The sequence below is a fragment of the Colossoma macropomum genome, unplaced genomic scaffold, assembly GCF_904425465.1.
Source record: "Colossoma macropomum unplaced genomic scaffold, Colossoma_macropomum, whole genome shotgun sequence".
In the NCBI taxonomy this organism is placed as follows: Eukaryota; Metazoa; Chordata; class Actinopteri; order Characiformes; family Serrasalmidae; genus Colossoma; species Colossoma macropomum.
In genome coordinates this window covers 27862665-27884353 of record NW_023494792.1, presented here as the reverse complement: position 1 = coordinate 27884353, position 21689 = coordinate 27862665, and the positions used below count along the sequence as shown (strand labels likewise).

At 41.0% G+C, this 21689-nt stretch overlaps 1 protein-coding gene across 4 annotated transcripts; it reads right to left on the bottom strand.

Annotated features, from left to right (window-relative positions):
• Positions 1-1390: 1390 nt before the first annotated feature.
• On the bottom strand, positions 1391-20670 carry lrrc17 (leucine rich repeat containing 17). 4 transcript variants are annotated; one of them, XM_036576758.1, is made up of 5 exons: positions 20483-20670; positions 18594-18649; positions 13406-14246; positions 7092-7247; positions 1391-2319 (listed from the first exon to the last, which is right to left on the bottom strand). In XM_036576758.1, exons 3-5 carry the CDS (start codon positions 14136-14138, stop codon positions 1901-1903), a joined length of 1308 nt encoding a protein of 435 aa, XP_036432651.1. In that variant the 5' UTR covers positions 14139-14246; positions 18594-18649; positions 20483-20670; the 3' UTR covers positions 1391-1900. The 4 variants fall into 4 exon arrangements, with proteins under 4 accessions (XP_036432651.1, XP_036432652.1, XP_036432650.1 ...); XM_036576759.1 differs by lacking the exon at positions 20483-20670 and adding an exon at positions 20125-20376; XM_036576757.1 differs by lacking the exon at positions 18594-18649 and having other exon boundaries at positions 20483-20669.
• Between the last annotated feature and the right edge of the window lie 1019 nt (positions 20671-21689).

Below are 21689 nucleotides of genomic sequence, written 5' to 3'. Positions count from 1 at the left end.
AAAAACCTCATTTGTTATTTTTATTAGGTATTGAAAGTAATTAGATGTTTTGGAGCGCTGTGTGGTTATCACCAGAAAAATGGGCCTCCGGAATGCCCATTTGACTACAGTGTGGACAAGGATCTTAAGACTTTTAGAGGCATGTAGTGCTCCAGGCAATGACTCATTGAGATTTCTGCTAAAAGAGTAGGTTGCATCTGTTTTAGCTCAGTCCAGGATGGAGATAGCCCGCTGGCTCAGCCATCGTTGCCCCCAACACCCTACAACAGCTCCACCCATTTACATATGTTTAGGATATGGCAGTAGTTCACTGGCTCAACCCCCTTCACGAATAGGCCGTCCCTCAGGATATTACACTTTCTTGTTGCACACAAACATCAAAGGACTTTTCTAGGACATATGTATACAAGTGCGTGCAGTTATGCTGGAAAACAGGAGGGCTTAGTTAACGTATGGACTAGTAGAATAAGTCAAGGCAACCGGTCGTCTCTAAATGTCTTCAAGATTTTACCACCACTTACTTTAATTTACTGATAGATGATTCAATGACACGGATGACTGAAACCTTCACAGATGTGTTTGTGCATAGTATCACCAAGGGCCGGAAGTAGTAGTAGTAGTAAGTAGTAAATCTTACCAGAAATAGTGAGCCAAGATAGAAGTATGGCTTCATTTCACCAAGATCGATGTTGAAAATATCCCTTGCTATATAGGTGTAAAGGAAATTGCTTCAGAGATGGTCAACACCAGAAATGTACCGAAGTATGTGACTGCTCTGGCATATCTTTCTGATCTGTTGAAGCATCCAGACCACTTCACTCAGCTGAGGCAGATTTACTGCAAACTCCTAGGATCATGCACAGCTTAGTTAGTGGAGGATCATTTTCTTATATAGCTCATAAATTCTGGAATTGCACTCCATAGAATATTAGGAATACATGCACATTAAAATCATATTTGTTACGGTTTGCATGTGGCTTAGTGTATTGTGTCTCAGTTTTGCCTGTGGTCTGTAATTGTGCTGGAGTTTTCAAATAAAAGGTGGTGTTATTATCTTTCCAATGTTTTACTTTTATTCCTGTATAAAGCACATTGAGATTTTGTAACTAAACCTAAAGTGCTATATAAGTAAAGATTTATTATCAATCAAGATTATTATTAATTTGCACAGGATCAATTTAAGAGCATGAAGTTTTTGAGTCTGTGTGTGTGACGTTAATACATAAAGACGCATGACTGGTCCGAAATACTCCCGCCAAATCCGGCTCAACACCTCTTACGTTTAAATGACTATTTCAGGCTTTTTGTTCACAGCAACACATGCACCATATTTCTGAGTGTTTTTTTTCTCCTGACTCAGCAAGTGCAACTTTTACCATAAGAAACCCAGTAATAGAAAAAAATCAACTTTTATTAATTATGATTCATTTTTTTACAGATCAGTTAATCAGAAACTCCGAGGAGCAAAGGCATGAAACTGTGATATAGAGGGTCTAAAGCAGGGGTGTCCAGTTTCAGTCCTGGAGGGCTGAAGTTCAGCATAGTTTGGTGATTTCCTTGCTTAAACACACCTGCTAAACCTGAAACTGCTAAAATGAATATGATCAAGAATATCACCTATGTCAAGAATATCACCAACTATGCTGGACCAGGTGGTTGGATAACGTAGTGCCTGCACATGCAAGATCAAAGGTCTGATTTCCCCGTCCAGACGGAGCGCCAATGCTGTACCTTTACCATTGTATATGTTACCACTGTAACGTATATGGCTAAGGCGCTCCGAGACCAGAGCTGGACACTCCTGTTCTGGATCTGATCCAGACTGAATCAGAACTGTTCTAAAGGAAAGGTTAAGAGTTCACCAAGAAAGAGCAGAAATCCCTCTAGTAGAGTCTTCTCTTTAGCTCAGACGATAGATCTCAAATTTCTTGGGCCGCCTGTCTCGGAGTGGGCTTGGCAGCAGGTTGGGCTCCTCGTCAGTCTCTGCAATAAGCTCCTGCGAGGTGGTGCTTGTATCTGTCTGCTGGCCCACCTGCTTGTCTTTGGGACAGTCTGCGTTGTAGGTTTTGACGTAGTTCTCCACGGGCCAGCCCTGGAACTCTGCAGGCTCGCTGCACACCAGCCCCGTGTGGGCCACAGCTGGGTGGTGTTTAAGCCAGTAGATCAGGTAGTGGATGTTGTAGTCACAGATCCAGGGGTTGCCCCCCAGAGACAGCGTCCGGAGGTAGTACAGGTCTTCCAGGACGCCGTAGTTGAAGTAGCGTAGGCTGTTGTTGGAGAGGTCCAGCTCTCGCAGGTACAGGAGGCCCAGGAAAGCAGCTGTGGAGTGTGGAAACAAAGGGGGACACGAGCTGAATGAGGTCCAGCGGATCTGTTGTTAATCAGTTGTTGATAATGTTGCTGAACGTTTCTGTCTTAATGCCATGTTTAGCCTATTATGCACTCATCACATTCAGAATTCTTTTAATTTGGAGATTGAATGGTTTCCATTCATTCTCTGTTTCTATTTATGTTTTTCATTAAGGAGCGATTGACAGTAGTTAGACAGCTAAACCAATGGAAGCCTCTAATTAGGGCTGCATATGTTCATTGTCAGAACAAAACCTTGTATATCCATTTTTGTAATTTTTAATGACATTTTATGAAGAATGGACCAACAGAAATGCTCCAAAATGACAAAAGAGTTCTTTTATTAACTTCCATTGAAAGTCAGAATGGTTTTTTTTTCCCTTTTCCTCTAAAGCTACTATTTTGGAGTTACAAGGTTTTGTTGTAACAGCAAAGATGTATTTATCCCTATTGTGATAAATTACATTAAAATACACTTTTGAGATATTGTCAGTACTTAAAGAACACTGACCAACTGCATGTGTCATTACAAAGAGAGCATATTTAGGTTAAAATAGGTTGAATAAATAGGTCTGTTTACGTTTAGGGCAGCTCAGTATGCATAATGTTGAATACAAAACATTGTATTCATAGTTTTTGATAGCAATTTAGGGAACTACTTTAGGTTTGGGAACCACTGTTCTATCGCATATGTACACCATTTAGATGCTGGCAGATTTTGCTGAGCATCAGTTCTGGTAGGCTTTTTAAATCTCAGCATGTGAAATCAGAACTCTGGTGTTTAATGTGAGGTGGCTGTATTTGTCAGTAATGGGTGGTCGCACCACAGAACTGTGAAGCAAACTTTTTTTATGAATGTGAAAACTTGAGAATGTGAGATTTACATTCATGGCAGTGAGAAGTAGGGGAGCTATGGCAAAGACACGTGGGAAAACCTTGAGACTTCACAGCTAGAATTATCATCACAGTCTTGGCCTTTGCATCAGTGACATTGCCAAGGCTTGTAATATGTATAGTAAATAAGCTCTCAAATCTTTTTCCATGCGCTGTGAGCATCCTGAACTCAGATGATCCAGATGTCTTTCTGGGTGTTTGAATGAATCAAGGTACTGACGTGATCCAACAAACATAAGTAATTTTGGTCAAAATAATGCATATCACCTTAATAATTAACCAGTAACTGTTAAAGATGCTCAGATGGATCCATCACTTCAGATTTTATCTTAATTCAAGCAGGATGCTAGGTTCTCTCCAATACAGTGCCTGATTTCTGTGATTCGCTGTCTGTTTATAGCAGGATCATTTGTCTAAATATTAGCATGCATGAAAAATGCTTGACACAGGGATTGACTATAAATATTGGGATTTGCATGATGACTAGAATGACTAGACTTCCGGTAAGTCAAGGCTGAAATGTTTAATTGTACAGCATGAATGGAAAGAACCTGTATGTAACAGACCGCAGTCTGGCCATATCCTTCCATCATGCCCCTCTGGGATTACTGAACTACACACCCAGCCTGTCGGTTCATTTAGCAAATCAGATTACAGTAGGCAACATTTAGTCATTTTTGGAAGCCTGGGTATCTTCTAATTATCTGTGAATGGTTGGCTTATTTTCTGCTTTCTGGAGGAGAGTGCTACAGAGTGCAGCCTTTGTATATTGTGCAATAAAATAAATTAGCCATTCTGTTAGTTGTTTTCATAAGACCGAGCTCTACCTAATGATGAGAGGTTTTAAAATGATTTTAATGAAAGCATTACTGTCAGCCTAAAGGGATCTTGTAAAAATGAGCGTAATGAGGCCTTCTCACTCTTTCAAACTCTGCAGCAGAGGGTAGAAATGTCTACTCAGCAAGAAAGCACATAAGGCTTGCAATTTTACTGTATCCCCAGCTTTAACGAATCCACTTTAACAATGTAAAATAATAGCAAGTGTGAGGGTTTATGGCTTTTTGGTTTGCACAGGGCTCATAATGTTTCATTGCATGTGCTGTACTGATACCTTCAAGACTTCTATGTGTTTATCAACCTGGCATTTTTTAATGTAACACATACATGCAAGTCACCTATCTTGCAACGTGACACCCAACAACTCCATACTTGGGTTTGGGTTCAAACCAGAGTCTTGTAATCAAATCCTCTACCAAATGTATTCTTTTTTTAAAACTACCAACCTGGGTACTACATTAAGGCCTTTCTGCTTTTGCGTTCCTTTGTTTTTTGCATGATCATATCGCCATTTTTGACAGCAACACTAAGTATTGTATATCAGAGCTAATATTGGGGATTAGGACTATCACTATCAGTTATATTAGTAGTCAAGTAATCTACTGATTATTTTGACGAATATTCATGTAATCTGACCACACAATAAAAATTGGTTAAACTGAACAAGAACATAACACAACCAAAATATTGAAAAATACATATAAAGGAAACCTTTGAAAATACTTTACATTAATACACTATGTGACAAAAGATAGAAATATGTGTGTTTCTTACTGTAAGAAACACCAGTACAAGAATTTAAAAGATGAATTATCAGTGTATCTGTAGGTATCAGCAAATGTACTGTAATGCAATGTCATTTAATGCCAACAAACTGAGAAATTTGGAGAAATCTGCTTCGGGCCAGTCATTTCATGAACTTGTCATGTCAGCGCATATCATTATAGAGCAGTGTTTCATGTAGAAATCACATATATAAGTAATATTTGAATGGTTTAATGTTTTGCTAGTGTCAAGCTTGCAGTGGTTTATCTTCACCTCCCACACAGCATTTAATACTGCTTTGGCCAGTTCTATGTAAACATGGTCATTTGAAGAATTTGAAGCCTGTAACAGAGATTTGAGTGTTATATTCTTTACTTACTTTATGCTTTTTTACTTTAGTAACTTCATGTTATTGGGGCAGCCTGTTAGCTGTCTCCCATGTTGTTCAGCCAAAACCTAGTTAAACAAAGCCTTTTATAGTAAAAGGCTTTGTTTAACTATATATATATATATATATATATATATATATATATATATACACAGTATATTGCCTAAAGTATTCGCTTGTCTGCCTTCACACTTATATGAACTTGAGTGACATTCCATTCTTAATCCATAGGGTTTAATATGATGTCGGCCCACCCTTTGCAGCTATAACAGCTTCAACTCTTCTGGGAAGGTCTTCCACAAGGTTTAGGAGTGTGTTTATGGGAATTTTTGACCATTCTTCCAGAAGAGCATTTGTGAGGTCAGACACTGATGTTGGACGAGAAGGCCTGGCTCACAGTCTCCGCTCTAATTCATCCCAAAGGTGCTCTATTGGGTTGAGGTCAGGATTCTGTGCAGGCCAGTCAAGTTCTTCCACACCAAACTCGCTCATCCATGTCTTTAGGGACCTTGCTTTGTGCACTGGTGCACAGTCATGTTGGAACAGGAAGGGGCCATCCCCAAACTGTTCCCACAAAGTTGGGAGCATGAAATTGTCCAAAATCTCTTGGTCTGCTGAAGCATTAGGAGTTCCTTTCACTGGAACTAAGGGGCCGAGCCCAACTCCTGAAAAACAACCCCACACCAAAATCCCCCCTCCACCAAACTTTACACTTGGCACAGTGCAGTCAGACAAGTACCGTTCTCCTGGCAACCGCCAAACCCAGACTCATCCATCGGATTGCCAGACGGAGAAGCGTGATTCGTCACTCCAGAAAAAGGTCTCCACTGCTCTAGAGTCCAATGGCGGCACTTTACACCATTGCATTCAACGCTTTGCATTGCGCTTGGTGATGTAAGGCTTGTAAGGATTGACTCTGCAGAAAGTTGGCAACCTCTGCGCACTACGTGCCTCAGCATTCGCTGACCCCGCTCTGTCATTTTACATGGCCTAAAGCCTGAGTTGCTGTTGTTCCCAATCGCTTCCACTTTGTTATTATACCACTGACAGTTGACTGTGGAACATTTAGTAGCGAGGAAATTTCACGACTGGACTTGTTGCACAGGTGGCATCCTATCATGGTACCACGCTGGAATTCTCTGAGCTCCTGAGAGCGACTCATTCTTTCACAACTGTTTGTAGAAGCAGTCTGCATGCCTAGGGGCTTGGTTTTATACACCTGTGGGCATGGAAGTGATTGGAACACTGGAATTCAATGATTTGGATGGGTGAGTGAATACTTTTGGCAACAGTGTGTATATATATATATATATATATATATATATATATATATATATATATATATACACACACACACACACACACAATCTGTAACAGCAAACATTTAATTTTACTTTAAATACATGCAAGTTGTAACCACACACATAAGTGCATTTGTTAAATCCTGCTGGTGTGGATTTTCTCTTTTTCAGTCATGCTCACAAAAGCAACTTTAGTGCTAATAGCACCCCTTTTGGGGGAATCTGCTAAACACGGCTTGTGGATACTCTGATTTTCACCCAAACTGTGAACTACACACTATGCCGGTTCATAGAGAATGTATATTTTAATTAATTCATTTTAATTGAGTAATCAACTGAAATCAATTGTTCACAACAGCCCTACAGCTAATAAGATTGTATAAATGAGGAGATTCCTCACCATGAATAGTACATTTTAACTGGGGCCCAATGGGAGAACCCAACTCTGTATTTGTGAAACAGTCCCTTAGCCACAAGAGCTACTCAACCAAATGATCTCTCGACGGCTGATGTGTGTTCTCTGCTAAATCAGTCTATGTCCCATTACACTAGTTTACCTGTGTCAATGCGCTCCAGACCGTTGCTGCTGAGGTTCAGAAGCTTCAAATCTTTGACACCAACAAATTCTTTAGGCCTCAGCTGTGTGATGTTGTTAAAGGACAGGTCCATTTTCACAATGCTTGCTGGGATATCAGTCGGAATAGTCTTCAGCCCTGAAAAAAGAACATTTATAAAATGTTAATGTCATAATTGTACTTTCAGGAGATAAAGAGCAGCAGATCAGACCTTTGATTGGCTAACAGCCAACAAATAGTTTGGTTTTATTCTGGGAAGAGCTGTCCAATAAAATGATCATCTTTGAGGCATTGGAGCTTTGACAAAACATTGCATGGCAGAGGGTTTCCAAGGTCACTTTAAAGACCTCTGTGTTTTAAAATGATTTCCAGCAGACTAACCATAGATGGAAACATCTGCCACAGTAATTGCTGAAACCTGTGTACAGTTTTGTCAACGTTGGTGGTCCATAAAAGCCAAAACTTATTCTCGTAACACTTACTGATAATGGAGCTAAAAAAAAAAGATTATCTATGCCATCCACTGTGTAGGGGATAGAGAGCTGAAACTAAGTGCTAAGCACAAAAGAGGTAACAATCAGTGTCTATGGAAATCTCCCTTTGTTTATTTTACGAGTATTCTTGGCTTTGCATGTTCTTAAGCACGGCCTGCAAACTTGAGTGGGATCCAACGAACTGTTTTAGCTTTGTTTATTTATTACACCATTACACCATGAACTGCTTGAAACTTTATGGCTCTACAGGTTTTAACAGAAGCATTTGTGGCCCATGTGAAACATCAATCATCTGGCGACATAAGGAAATGTCATCAGGAAGTGACCATGTGGGCAGAAGAATCAGTGACATGTAAAACAGAGTCGGTCCATCTTCTTCCCACGACCCCAACAGAACACCTGCCTTATGGCTTTAGTGAGCATGCATTATCAGAATAATGTACACAAACTTAATAGATCCCCCTCTAGTTTGACTACGGTACTTACAGCGTAGTGTTCATTTTTCTCACCGTGTCTAAACAGCTTCTGAATGATGTGTAAGAGAACGTACAAGACATTACTTCAAACGAGGGAAAAGCCTGTAGATGAAATGACTAAGGCAGAGCTATCGCTCTTCCTCTGTTTTTGCTAACTCCTCCAAGATTCCTGTGCTGGAGTTTCACTTTTCAGCTGACAAAAGAAATCCCTAGCCAGTTATCCGTTAAATCCCAGAGCAAGATGACATCACGGCGCAAGAGAGTGCTGGAGTTTCACGGCAGTTTCCCTCCGCTGACTCACCTTTTCTGAGTGGGGCAGAGAAAGCCCAGATTCTTTTGTAATCCATTCAACTTAAGGACAAGCTCCTATTACTCAGGCTGGACCAGTTCTGTACAAACCTGACTGTAATACATCTCTCTGTATGGCCACTATATATTTCAGTGCAGAAAGTCTGTGCAAGTTTGTAACCATCACAGTCAGAGGGCTGACAATAACTGATATTTAAAGCTACACTATCTGGTGAACCCCCATAGGACCACCACAGCATTATGTGGGTGATGGATCATTTTCAGCACTGTAGGGACACTGATGTGGTTGTGGTGTGCTGATGTGTGCTGTCCTGGTCTGAATGGATCAGACACAGCAGGGCTGCTGGAGTTTTTAAACACCTCAGTGTCACCGCTGGACTGAGAATAGTCCACCAACCAAAAATATCCAGCCAAACAGCGCCCTGTGGGCAGCGTCCTGTGACCACTGATGAAGGACTAGAGGATGACCAACACAAACTGTGCAGCAGCAGATGAGCTATCGTCTCTGACTTTACATCTACAAGGTGGACTGACAAGGTAGGAGAGTCTAATAAAATGGACAGTGTGGACACAGCGTTTCATAATGACAGCAGCACTGCTGTGTCTGATCCACTCGTACCAACGTAACACACACTAACACACCACCACTGTAGTGCTGAGAATGATCTGCCACCAAATTTAGACCTGCTCTGTGGGGGTTCTGACCATTGAAGGACAGGGTAAAAGGGCTGTAACAAACTTTCATGATGAATAGACGAACAGAAATAGGCCAAAATGGCACGTCAATTATAGGGGCATTAGACCGCGGATAATGATGGACCTGACTAACCAGGGCTCCCCCTGAATGGGGGGCCCTATAAAGGCCTCGGAAATAATTGATTTTGGTTTCTAATTCTGCTACTTTATGTTACTATACAAATAAATTATACGAGGCTGCATTTTCCATGATCATCTTTTAAGTTCTACTTATGTACCTGTTGTTTCTGTTTGATCCTCAAGCTGTTTAGCAGTTCTGACCTGGTTACAATTAAAACCAAAATCAGGATTTTCCAAATGAAAGGAGTGGAAAGAGCGAGAAAGAAGGCAAAAAGAGGGCAGACAAATTCTGACCTGTTCTTTCAGGAAACAGGTGAGCCAGAAGTGCCAAACTGTAAACATGTAATAGTAACATAAGCAAAGTCCTTATATGACAGTCTGTTCACTCGGCAGCAATCTTTGCAACACTGCTGGCTAGTTATTTCCAGCCATACAAGACCTTTAAATGGGTAGAGACCTAAATATTGGAAACTGAAGGTCAAATTGCTGTTCAAAAAACATATTTGATATTATTAGTTTGTAGTTTTTGGCTCAGTAACACAGAAAAAAAAGGGTTCTCCTAGCTACTATATTTGCTGTACTATTTTCCACAACGAGGGAGGCTTTCCCCAACACACAAGTCAGCCCATCGCCATCAGAATGCTTGAGAAGCCATTTTCAATTGTATTGTATCAACCACTTCATCCAAAAGGACAGGAGGATGGACTTCTTTTCAAGTAATGCCCTGATCAGAGGGTAGGTTATTTAAAATCTCATAGGCCGCCATGCCAGCTGGTTTTATTCTGGCTGCCGTTAACACTGTTTGTGTAATGTGGATCAGAGGGCCGAGGTTTAAGAGTCACGGTTCGCTACTGGCCATGGGCCAGGTTTGCAGGGGTAGGGAGGTGGGCCTGGAGAAGGCATGGCCATGGTGGAGAGCACCTCAGAGCCACCACCAACATTGACAGCGCCGCCTGGTATAGCGTAAGACTCCCCAGTGCCGCTTGCATGAAAAACACCAGGGAAACCCTGCCTGTGTCAACAGCACCACTTGGCATCTCGGAAGGTCTCCTGGAGTTGCCATTGCCAGGTGCCATTGACAATGCCGCCTGGTATCCTAGAAGGCACTGGGAAACCTCCTGCTGTGCCGACAGCGCTGCCTGCCGCCCCAGAGATGTGCTCAGGAACAGCTGCCCCAATCCTGGAGGAAGCCAGAAAAGTGCCTAACACCTGGGAGGGCCCAGGTGTTAGGCACTTCTACAGGTGAGGCCCACACAGTTGCCTGGGGCTTCCAGGGACCAGATGAAGCCAGCCCCAGACCCAACAGCGCTTTCAGCAGCGGCACTGCTTCTCTTACCCCACCTCTTCTTGGATCTAGCCACCAGACCTCACCTCACCTTTGACCTCGGTGGCTGTGTTCTAAGGGGAGGGGAATGTGGCGGTGGAGAGACGGAACCGCTGCCTAGCCCCAAGCACATGTCATGTGCTCTTCCTTCAATTGCGCACAGCTGCACTGAATCAGAGGAGGAGCATAGACTCTTTAAAACTGGCTCTCTCTCCAGCCCTGGCCCCTCCCTCCGCCACGCCACAATATATTTAAGGGTTTAAGTTTATATATTTATATTTAAGTGTAAAAAGTTTTTCTCTTTAGAATTTTCCTCTAATTACATGAATTGTTTTGAAAAGAGACCAGGTTTAAGTGTAATCTTTACTGTTGTCAGCTGTTTTACCCTTAATGCATTCCAACCAACCACATAAAGAAATACAGCATAATAAATATAAGTTGTTTTTTTTTTATTTCGTTGAAAATGGATGCATGCAAGCTAAAAGTAGTGCACTGAATTATCTGTGTCATTTTCAGTGTAATGCCTACATAGAACCAATAATAATTTTCCAGTTTATCAGCAGATAACATATTGGTTGCCAATATATGATGCATATGCAATGTTTTCCCATCATATTGCCCTTAGAGGAAGTGTGAAGAATGCTTTTGGGGTGATTTGCTAACAGACTGGAGTTGGGTATTTTAAGAAACTCTCTGGAGATGGAGCAATGATGTCAGTGTCCTTTCTATTGAGAGACAATACTGTATAGTGCACAAAACACAAAATTCTTTGTTGCCAGGCTGAAAGCTGAATGATGCATTTCACTGCCTCTGACAGCCTTTTCATTCAACTCTTCTCTTGTGATCAAAGCCGGCCTGCTTCCTCCACTGCGTACCATAAATACATAACAGAAACCAGCATTGAAGGATTTAGTAACTATGGAATCAGTGAAGCGTCACGGTTAGGAATGAGATTATGGATGTGAACACAAGGGGACCTTATGTGGAATCTGCTTCTGCTTTGTTGCTGATGTCCTGGGCATGGATCTGTTTGAAATACTATATTGAAACTCAAGGTTTTGGAGGAGTGATAGGGTCTTGATATCAGCCTGAATGTGGCATTTATGTAGCTTCTAAAGGAAAAAACAGATGTATTATCTGGAAAACATTGTTCCATTTCTTTCCCGAGGAACTTATATTTCATTGTCGTTCCTGGCTGGACTGCCAATTGTCTGTTTCCAGACGCTCAGATGCCTTTCTTCTCTTATATAGTGCCTTTCATCATGTACTTACTTGACAAAATTGTAAATCAGGAGGCTCAGGAAGGAGGATGATGAATCAAACATAGTGTCCTTAACTTCATCAGGTTATTATATACTGCACACTATCAAGGTGAGAAAATCAGCTGTAAATTACTTGGTTAAAAAATAACCTTTAAATATCTTTTAAATAGTGTAGCAATTAAATCAAGTTAGTACCATGTCTTCGGAGACATACCACCAAAAGCCAGTGTTAACTCAGCTTGCAGGGGGCAAAAGTTAATGACAGTGCATGTGCGTAAAAATGTTTCCGTGAATACTTTCTTAAAGCCCTCTTAAAATCTTAAGAGATAGTGTGCAGCGTGAACTGCTGTTGCTTGTTATTACTAGTGCATCATTAACTGGTGCCCTGTTTTAAGGGAATACTGGTGTGTTTCATTTGTAGGCCTTGTAACCAGAAGTCTATATGACACATATACCCTCTCGGAAATCACTAGCATGTGCATATACATACTTAAAAATGCTGACTGATACATGTTTGGTCACTACTACCACTGTGTATATTATTTAAACACAAGAAAAAACTGTAATGAATTAACACTGAAACTTGCTTCTCTCCATTAAGTTGACTAATTAAAAGCAAAATTTGAAAACAAGACTTTCTACAGGTGAGGGATATGAACACTGCAACAACTGACTGCTAAGAACATTGAGTGTTGGGAGCCATTGGTTGTCCTCCGAAATATCCAAGTTCTTTCTCACTGTGAGACCCTCATGTGCGTCAGCTTGCATGGTCCCTCACGGACCCCCGTGTTAATGTTAGCTACTGTACCAATAGCTTTTTGGCTTGTCTTGCTAACAGCTAGCCAAACTATAGCTACTTAAGACTTTAAACTGGATTACACCATTGTTTGTGAAGTACCTTGGATATATTTTAGGTCAAGAAAAGATAGGATAATCCTTTAGTAGTCCCACAATGGGGAAACGCATGTTTTTAGAATTTTATTGAGAAAAAATATAAATAGACCTACTCAATAGTTCGATCTTTGGTCATATTACATGTTAAAATAAGTTTATACGTTCTACAGAGAACAAATTTCAATATGGCATTATTCTGCAGATTTCAGTGCACAATTTCTGTGTATTTGCTGAGTTTAATATATTGGGGAAAAAAAATATATATATATGTTTATTTTAATGTGTGAAATTCAGCAAATAATAAGTATGTGTGCCTTACCTGTGTAAAAGTGTTTTCTCTGTCGAGAATGTGTGAACTTATTTTCACTTGTACGTGTACATTTTTGGTCACCCAAACGTTTACAAATGTTTAAAGTTATAGTTAAAATTTTAACTCTAGACTTTATTTCTAGATTCTAGAGTTTGTATTAAACATTGGACTAGAAAATATCAGCAGTGAAAGACTGTACAGAGAATTTCACTGCAAATTGTTTTTCAGCTCTAAAAAGATGATGGGTTATTTAATCTGTGCAAGGTCAATTAGTGGGTCAGTGCCCAACTAACCATTCATCATAAACATAAAGTTAACTAAACTTTATGCACTTCTTGCAACTCAGCCTCAGAAACAACATCAAGCATTGCCGATTAAACAGACAAAATACGGCTGAAAAGTCACTCTCACCTCGGCCCCTGCAGTCCAACAGTGGTTTGGGGAAGACATAAGTGTGACACAGCGATGTCGCATCAGGGTGCTTTTGTATCCCTGGTGGCCTTGGGTGAAGTTCTTGAGCCTCCACAGGGGGTGAGCAAAGCAACTTCGCATCCAGCGCTTTAAGCTTCTGCCCCCTCAGCCCTGTCGGCTCAGCGCACTTTGCAAAGTTACCCATGTAGCGGTTGCTGGGCACCTGCAGGAAACGCACTAGGCTGTCGAGCTGGCAACTGCACTTCCAAGGGTTGTCGTGGAGGCGCAGGTAGGTGAGCTGCGGCATGGGGACGAGCATGGCCTCGGTGACCACCTGCAGGAGGTTGTGCTGCAGCAGTAAAGTCTTGAGCTTTGTCAGGCCGCTGAAAGCACCCTCCTCAATGAGCAAAATCTCATTCTGCTGTAGGTCCAAACTCTGCAGGTTCCTAAAGTGGCTGAACGTGTTATCCTGCAGTGCCTGGATCCTGTTCCGTGCCAGCAGCAGGTGGTCAATATCCTCTGGCCATCCTAGCAGGACGGCGGTCAGGCGGTGGTCCTGGCAGTCCAGAAACTTGTCTCCATCCTCCATGTACTCCTTGCAGTTGACTGTAAAGCGCTTGACGGCGTTTGCCCTCCCTCGGCCCCGTGCCTTGTCCCGCCTCCTCCGGCCTTCCCTCTGTGCCTCGGCCCCTCCAAGCACCAGAAGCAGCAGCAGGACAGTGAGAAGCCGCATGGTGGGTGTTGCAGCTGGCTCACACGTTTGAGCTGAAGCCTTGGAGAAATCTCTGTCTGCAGCTTAGAGAGCTCAGTGCAGTCAGAGTGCACAGTACAGCTGCAGTCCCTGATCAGAAGCAAACAGAAAGCAGGTCTCTTTCAGACAGTGGCATTAGGCCCATTGACTTTTTGTGAAAAGTAAACAAATATATCAATAAATGCCTTCATAAACTGGTTTGACATAGCCCGGAAAGTGGAACAAGCATATAGGGATATCGCTTGTCTACATCAATTAACATAAGGGCACCAGGTTGTATTGGCTGCATTTTAGGTATTCAAATGTTGTTTGAATATTTCCTGAATGGTTAGACCTTGAGCAATTTGCAATTTGTAATTGTAATTTGTCATTTGTAATTGTAGATGATGTAGATTGTAGATAATTTAGTTCTGGGCCAGGTCCTGGCAAACAGTGACGGGTTTTGAGGTACAATGACCGACATAAAAAGTGCACATCAAGCTTCGATAACAGTCACATGCTTATTAATGCCGTCTTTCACTTGAGTCCAAAACCGATTAACTGCTACGCTGCATACAATTTTTAATTGGAACCAGCTTGATTTTCAGTGTTGTACAAAGGTGGTAAAAATCAGGCTAGCTAATTAGAGCTCATGGGTGCAGTCCAAACAAATGTGTGTTCAAGGTTCAAGTAAACCTGTCACGCTCATGAAATTTTAGCTGATTATTAAATGTAACATAAATAATTGTGATTAACAATTTGTCTGTTTTGTTTATTTTATGTGACTAATGAGGCACAAGTCTAAAGCAGCTACATTGGCTTTTTAGCTATGTTGCTTAGCCAGCTATTTCCTTTGCAGCTAACAAGAGATGACACACTGCACTGCATTGTTGTGCGTAACAAATGACTACAGTTACACAGTTAACCAAAGCTTACATTTTACAATGTAAAAATGTGAGCTAAAAACACTGCAAGCTTACATTCTAAAAAATATTAGCTATCAAGTTAACAAATAAACATTCCCTCTAACCTGTTATAAGTTGGAACTTTAGGTTAGAACTACAAATGTTTAAAAAAAGAAGTGATTTCTTTTATTGTTGCAATGTATTGTGAATGATGAAAATAATGAGTGTGGAAAATAATTGGGTTGATCTCAAATGATTCCCATCTGGTGATTATGTAAAATTGTGACAGGCCTAGGTTCAAGGTTCCACTGTGTTTCATCTGAAAAAAATGATACCTGGGGTGAATAGGTCTTAACAAAGGAATGAGTGGTGTAACCAAGCCTGTCACTTAATTTTCTGAAGCAGTCATGCCATTGCTTTATTTAACTGATACCCCCTGAGAGATTCCATGAAACGTATTTTGCATAACATTTTTTTGTCAGTGCTCTCAGAGAGTGCTGAACACAAAAACACGATACCCCAACCTTTGGACATTTTTTATAGTGTGTTTTCCTTTTTACATTTCAAGCATTTGCTGAGGAGAGCTCGAACATTCATCTACAGGCAAGAACTTCCATTTCATAAACAGATCTATTTATGAGTCTTCTCATCACTGCGAGCAGATAAATAAGGTCCAAGCACAGTTTACAGTCTCTTACCTGAGAGGCACAGAGTTCCTGTGAAAACCTCTTATGTAAACATGAACCAGAACTACCCTGCAAACATGGACCTTAAATACCCTTCGGCACAAAACGCACTGCTATCTGAGAAACAGGTTTCGTTTCACAGTTTTCTGATCAATAGTGTAGAAACCATGCTGATGACGTTGTAAAGCATGACATCAGTGCCGTATCAAAACGTCTAGAACTTTTTAATAGGCCTTAAATGCCAGAATAATTGCTTTTCCCTGTTAATACAAAAAAAGCAACTTGTAAAAAGCCCATTTCACTGTCATTATTATACTTTATTCGGCCCATGGCCCCTCAATAAATGTTTCCATTGTGGGCTGAGGCGGTGTCTATTTATGGTTTAACACCCTAACAATGACAAATGATGACTCCATGTTTTTTTTTGCAATGGCAGTTGGGACATCTTGCTCTGCTTGTGAGCTGCTGTCTTGCTCTGCCCTGCAACACTGAATCATAGGTCCCTTATGTGATGTTAGGCAGCAGGCACGGTCAAACCGCCTGCCAAGCCACGACCTCCTCCAGCTAACTCCATCCAACTGTATCCAGATCGGGTCTATGGCAGGAACACATCAAGATGCACTGTAGATTTTTCCCCTCGGCCGACACAGGTTCAGCAGATGTTAAAAAGACAGATTTATCATCTACCTAAGCCTGTTGTCTTGTCAGTGAGAAACTGAGCTCCCTCTGACTCCAGGAAGGACAGTGTGAAGTAAATCTCTGTGTAGGCCTCAAGCTCTTTGCCAGTGTGTTCAAGTGGAAGGTGAAGCTCAATACCAGACCATTTCAGTCTGCACCTCGGCTAGTGTAAACCAGGCTAACCCAAACAGGCATTCCAATGAGCTCAGAAGCTGTGGGCTTCGGGGGCCGTTCAGGGCAGGCTGTGCTCTGTGGAGAGAAGAAGTCTGCTTGAAGCTGGTGCTGGAGGTCCGGCCGAGCCAGTGTAAACACATTGGCATATGAGGAACACATGGAGGGATGTGGGTGCACTGTCTGAAGTCTGGGGGAGTCCAGAGTACTGGTTTGGCCTCAGATCTGAGAGACTGCTATATGCAGTGGGAGCCCACTAGGACTGCAGCAGTTAGTTGACAAAGTTGATTAGGCCTTGATGTTGTTAACTTAGAAATTAATATGTTTACTTAAAAATGAATACACTCTATGCAATGCCATATAAAGTTCATATCATTGCTGTCATTAAAAACCACATGTCTACATGTCAAATTTTACAAGAGAAGGAAAAAGTATTCTTAAATTTAATGTAAGTTAATGTAATGAGATTTTTTAAAAAGTCATTTTGGATAATTTTTATGCATTTAATGTTCACACGATGTAATAGGCGTCTGCTTATTTTCAAACGGTGCATGTCTGATGCAGAATGTTTCTGCATAATTCAGAGGTTAAAGCTGCGTTGTTATAATCAAAAGAAGCAGCATTACTGAGCCAGGATTTTAAAAATGTGCTAAAATTTGGTGTGCTGCTGCGGTTCAGCCTAAACTAATACAAAAGTGTCATGGTATTTATCGCACCACATGCGAAACGTTTTGGCTCTCTCTGAGTACTCTTTCAACATGCTCACAATTATCATATTCATCCACTCAGGGAAGAAATCCAAAGCACAAATGGTGTTCCAAAACGTTCTGCACATTCCGTGCAATTAAACATTTCCAAGGTCTCCAAATCCCAAAAACTTACACAGTGCAGCTTTAAGATGTAAAGTTATTCAGAGTGGTTTAATTAGAAATGCTCCATTCTGGAGTCTAAATAGTGGCGATAGGCATTTGAAGAGCTTAACGTCTTTAAGCCTTAGGCTTAATACGTTGTTTTACTATAGTTTTGCGAAAAGGTTTTGGCCTTAAAATTAATTTTTGAAAGGCAGGGCATCGTAAGGAAAAATAGTCTCCACTGAAAACTTCCTTTTTTTGGATTTAGCATTTTGAACTTTTTCACAACAAACCACTCTGAATGACTTTTTATCTCACAGCTGTATGAAGAGATTTGACTGCTATATTCTACAGGAAGCAAAGGGGCAGATATCGCTTCTATAGAACCATAAAATGAAACTTTGAATTATGGCAGAAGCTGGAACTTTGAATGATGGTGGTACTGTGTGGTGCTAGATAAGAGTGTGAAGAAACCACAGAAGGCATAGTGGTTCAGTTGGTCAGTTAATTGAATAGAAGACAGTCTTTATAAATAACTGTCAGCTTACAAGCTCTGCACAGACTGAACATATTGCTGAACATATTTCTGCTGAACGTATTCCTCTGCAAAGCCGGTTATGTAACAGCTCCTCCCCCCAATGCACTGCTCTCACACTCTCTCTGTAATTTACTCTGCTCCACGAAATCACCAAATACAAGTTTATCAGCGAACTGCACTGTACAGGAACTATTTTACTGAGCGCAGCAGCATTACAGATCAATAATTTAGAGAAACGGTTTTCACAAATGCTTCCAGAAGCCTATAATGTTGGCAGAAGGATGACAAGGCTCTTGGCAAGGTTTGCTGCTGTGATAGATAACACATCCCTGAGTGCGTTCCTTTATGGCTGTTTTCACAGGTGAAGCTCAGTTAAATATGCAGCTTTAGATTTGCAGAGTGCTTCACTTCAATAAAACTTGGTAATAGTGACATAATGTGAATAGTGTATTTCGCTGATTGAGCACCAGCCAATCCATCACAATTTTGACATGGTAAAACAACACCAGGGCCCATATATATATATATATATATATATACATATACCCCTTACCCCTTAGAGTAAGAATGCTTTTCTGTTTAGAATTACATGGACTTAAGGAGGCCTGATCTCAGATCAGTGATCTTACTTGAAAAATAGGGGCCCAGGAGGTCTTCGTGGTTTGGTATCTGGCTTGCACACTCTCTGCAAGATAAAAGAAGACCGCAAGCCAGTCAAAGTGCAGCCTGGGTGGGTAAATGAACTCTCCTTCTCTCTTTCTGAACTTCTGTATCTATAGTGAAAGTCCCAGTGTGTAGACATGGGGGATTTAGCACGCTCTGGGTTATATAAACTCTTCCCAAAGAAGCTGCAGGCATTAACAGAATTGGAGCAGTAGTGCAGTTCAGCCAGCACAAAACAGTACATGTGCTTTCATCTTAAGCTTCTGCTTACTTTAATAACACAGATGCTTGAGAAGTTCTGCAGGGAACAGGGGAACTGTTCACAGTGCTATGAAAAAGGAACTTAGGCAAAGTGGAGGTTTTCTCCCTTCTAATATAACTTTGAGCGATCTGAATGGGCTTTCTTTTCTTTTTTTTTTCCCCCCGCAGTGGCCACTGTGTCTACAGTGAAGAATTCATCCCACTTCCCCACATTCTCCCACACACAACTACACCCCCAAAACCATGACCAAATACATCCATCAGCAAAATCCAGAGAGAGTGTGGGAAGGACAGTAAGACAAAGAGAGAGAGAGAGAGAGAGAGAGAGAGAGAAAGAGGGAGGGAGAGGGAGGGAAATTGGGAGTGAAGGAGGGAGGGAGAGGAGCTCACGTAGCCTTCAGTGGTTAATTAAAACCATTTGAGCTTTCTCGCAAGGAAAGGAAAGAGGGCCATACAAGCGCTATTTTCATTTTTTTTTATTAAGAGTCCAGCTACTCACAGAGGGTTTTGCATAACAGTGTTTTGAAATTAGACATAGAAAGCTAAAGGCGAGATAAATGCAATCTCTTCCCTCACTCTGCAGACATGTATTGACTCATTCAGACGCTTAGCAGACGCGTCAAACCCCCCACCAGCAGGAGAACAACCGGAAAAAAAGTTGGAATGAAATCCCTTTGAAACTGTTCTTTATAGTCTACACGCTGTCTGCTTCCACACAATTCAGTTCAATTCAGTTCAGTTTAGTCCAATTAAGTCCAAATCAATGAATCCCTTTAAAACTGCTCTCCATAAACTATACGCTGTCTGTTCACACAACACAATTAAATTAATGTATTTCTCTTTTATATTGAGATTACTGTATTGACTACAAAGTAGACACTGCTCAGCAACTTTTACATTTATATCATCACTGTCCAAAATAAACATGTATCTCCAAAATAGTAACTTCACAGGAGAAGGCAAAAATGTTATTTAATGTAACTTTTAATGTAAGTTAATGCAAGGAGTTTTTCTATTTGATCTCGATGCATTCCTTTTGGTCCATTCATCATGAAAAATTTCACACTGAACAACTGCCGTGTTCAAAAGATGTAGAAAAATAAGTCATTGACAAAAGTGGAGATTCTTTTTTTGTTTGTTTTTTTTGGACTGCGACGTAGAAATGATAGTTGTAGACTCTACTTCTGACATGCAAGAACACAGCAGACCTTTTAACATACATTTCAGAGCGATTACCTGAGACTGTTCCTTATTACTCGTCTGAAGCAAAGTGTTGGAGAGCCACCAAACACATTTACGCTTTAAGTGAGCCCACGCTTGCTAAATAAACTCTCTGTGCAAAGCCTGGCTCCAGCAGATGCCCATATTCCAGCAGAGGAGGTTGGTGCTAAAGTTGCATTGGAGGCAACGTGCGTACGAGAGCCATTGTACAGTGCAGCTTTACAGCAGACATCAGAGTGGAGAGCGTACTGTAACTTCTTATGCACTGGCAGTGCTGGACAGAATTACTCCCCCCCTCTGCAAACACACACACACACCCCCACCACCCCTCCATGCCCTCCCCACTCAATCAAGCATACACATGCACATGTACCTGGTCACAGGGAAGCTCTGTCAGAGCGTCATCCAGTCAGTGTCCAGGGTTCCTCTGTCTTTGTGCTGGGTGCTGGAACAAAGCCTGCTCGCTCAGTTCTGCCCTAGTGTGTCTATATACGTGTGTATGTGAGGGGCTGTGAGCAGTCTGGTTTTAAATTACAGCGCGAGTCCTCAGCGCAGGCAGCCTAACCCTCATATTCAGCAGAGGAATAACTTGGCCCACCTCCAGCCTAGCCTAGTACTATTCCCTCTGCACTCTGTTACCGTGTTAATGAGCTTGTGGCAAAAGGGCTTGAAGATAAGTCTGATTACACTGGAAAATAGTGGCTGAACAACTGATTCTCCTTGACTCAGATGTGTTAAAATGTTTATCAGGAATAAAATGTGTCAACACGATGAGTCAGAGGTAGCCCATATGGCAAAGTTGCAAAATCATGAAAATTCAAGACATTTTGGCAGACATCAAGAGTTTTTGTGACATCTGATAACTTGGAACTGACAAAGTAATGCTATATTTAAAAATCCTATCAAAATGAATAATACAGTGATTTGTATTCAACGTTGCACATATTGTGCTGCACTAGGTCCAGTTAAACAGGACTAATTATGCTTTTTTGTAATCAAACATGCTGTTGGGATGTGTTTTTTAAGTACTGACGACATCCATGATATGCTCAGAAAAGCTTATTGCAACATATTGTGAGGTAATTTATCACAATAATGATGAATATTGTCAAATTGCCCAACTGTACGAATAGTGTCAGAAGTAAGTAATCTGACAGTTGTTCTTGTTGAAATGATGTACAGCTCTAAACAAATGTTTGGGTGCTCCAATATCTACTTATTTGATGAGTTTAACATATAAAAAAAACATAAAATATAAAATGCTCAATAATGTCTGCACAGCCCAGATTTTATGTTTTATTCTTTTCCCCAGTATGTTAAATACAGCAAATAAACAGTAAGTAGTTAAAATATGCATTTTTTGTTGAAGATCACTTAGGAAATCAACAAAAAATGTAACATAACCAGGGACGCTCAAACTTTAACACATTTCAACTAAGTAAATTCCACGCTTCACTGTTTTTTCCAGTGTTGCCTCCTACCAGCTGCAGTCAAACCAGAAAAACTCATTCTTTTGGGTCATAAAAAATGGTTTTGGAAAAGGAATTAATATCATCTCTGAGTATTATCTTGAGTAAGCA

Excerpts from the sequence above, each read along its gene's own strand:
- lrrc17 (XM_036576758.1), bottom strand. The coding sequence starts at position 14,138 with ATGCGGCTTCTCACTGTCCTGCTGCTGCTTCTGGTGCTTGGAGGGGCC. Across the intron at positions 7,248-13,405 it reads GTTGGACTGCAGGGGCCGAG|GGCTGAAGACTATTCCGACT; the intron begins GTGAGAGTGACT and ends TTCTTTTTTCAG. Across the intron at positions 2,320-7,091 it reads TCTGGAGCGCATTGACACAG|CTGCTTTCCTGGGCCTCCTG; the intron begins GTAAACTAGTGT and ends CACACTCCACAG.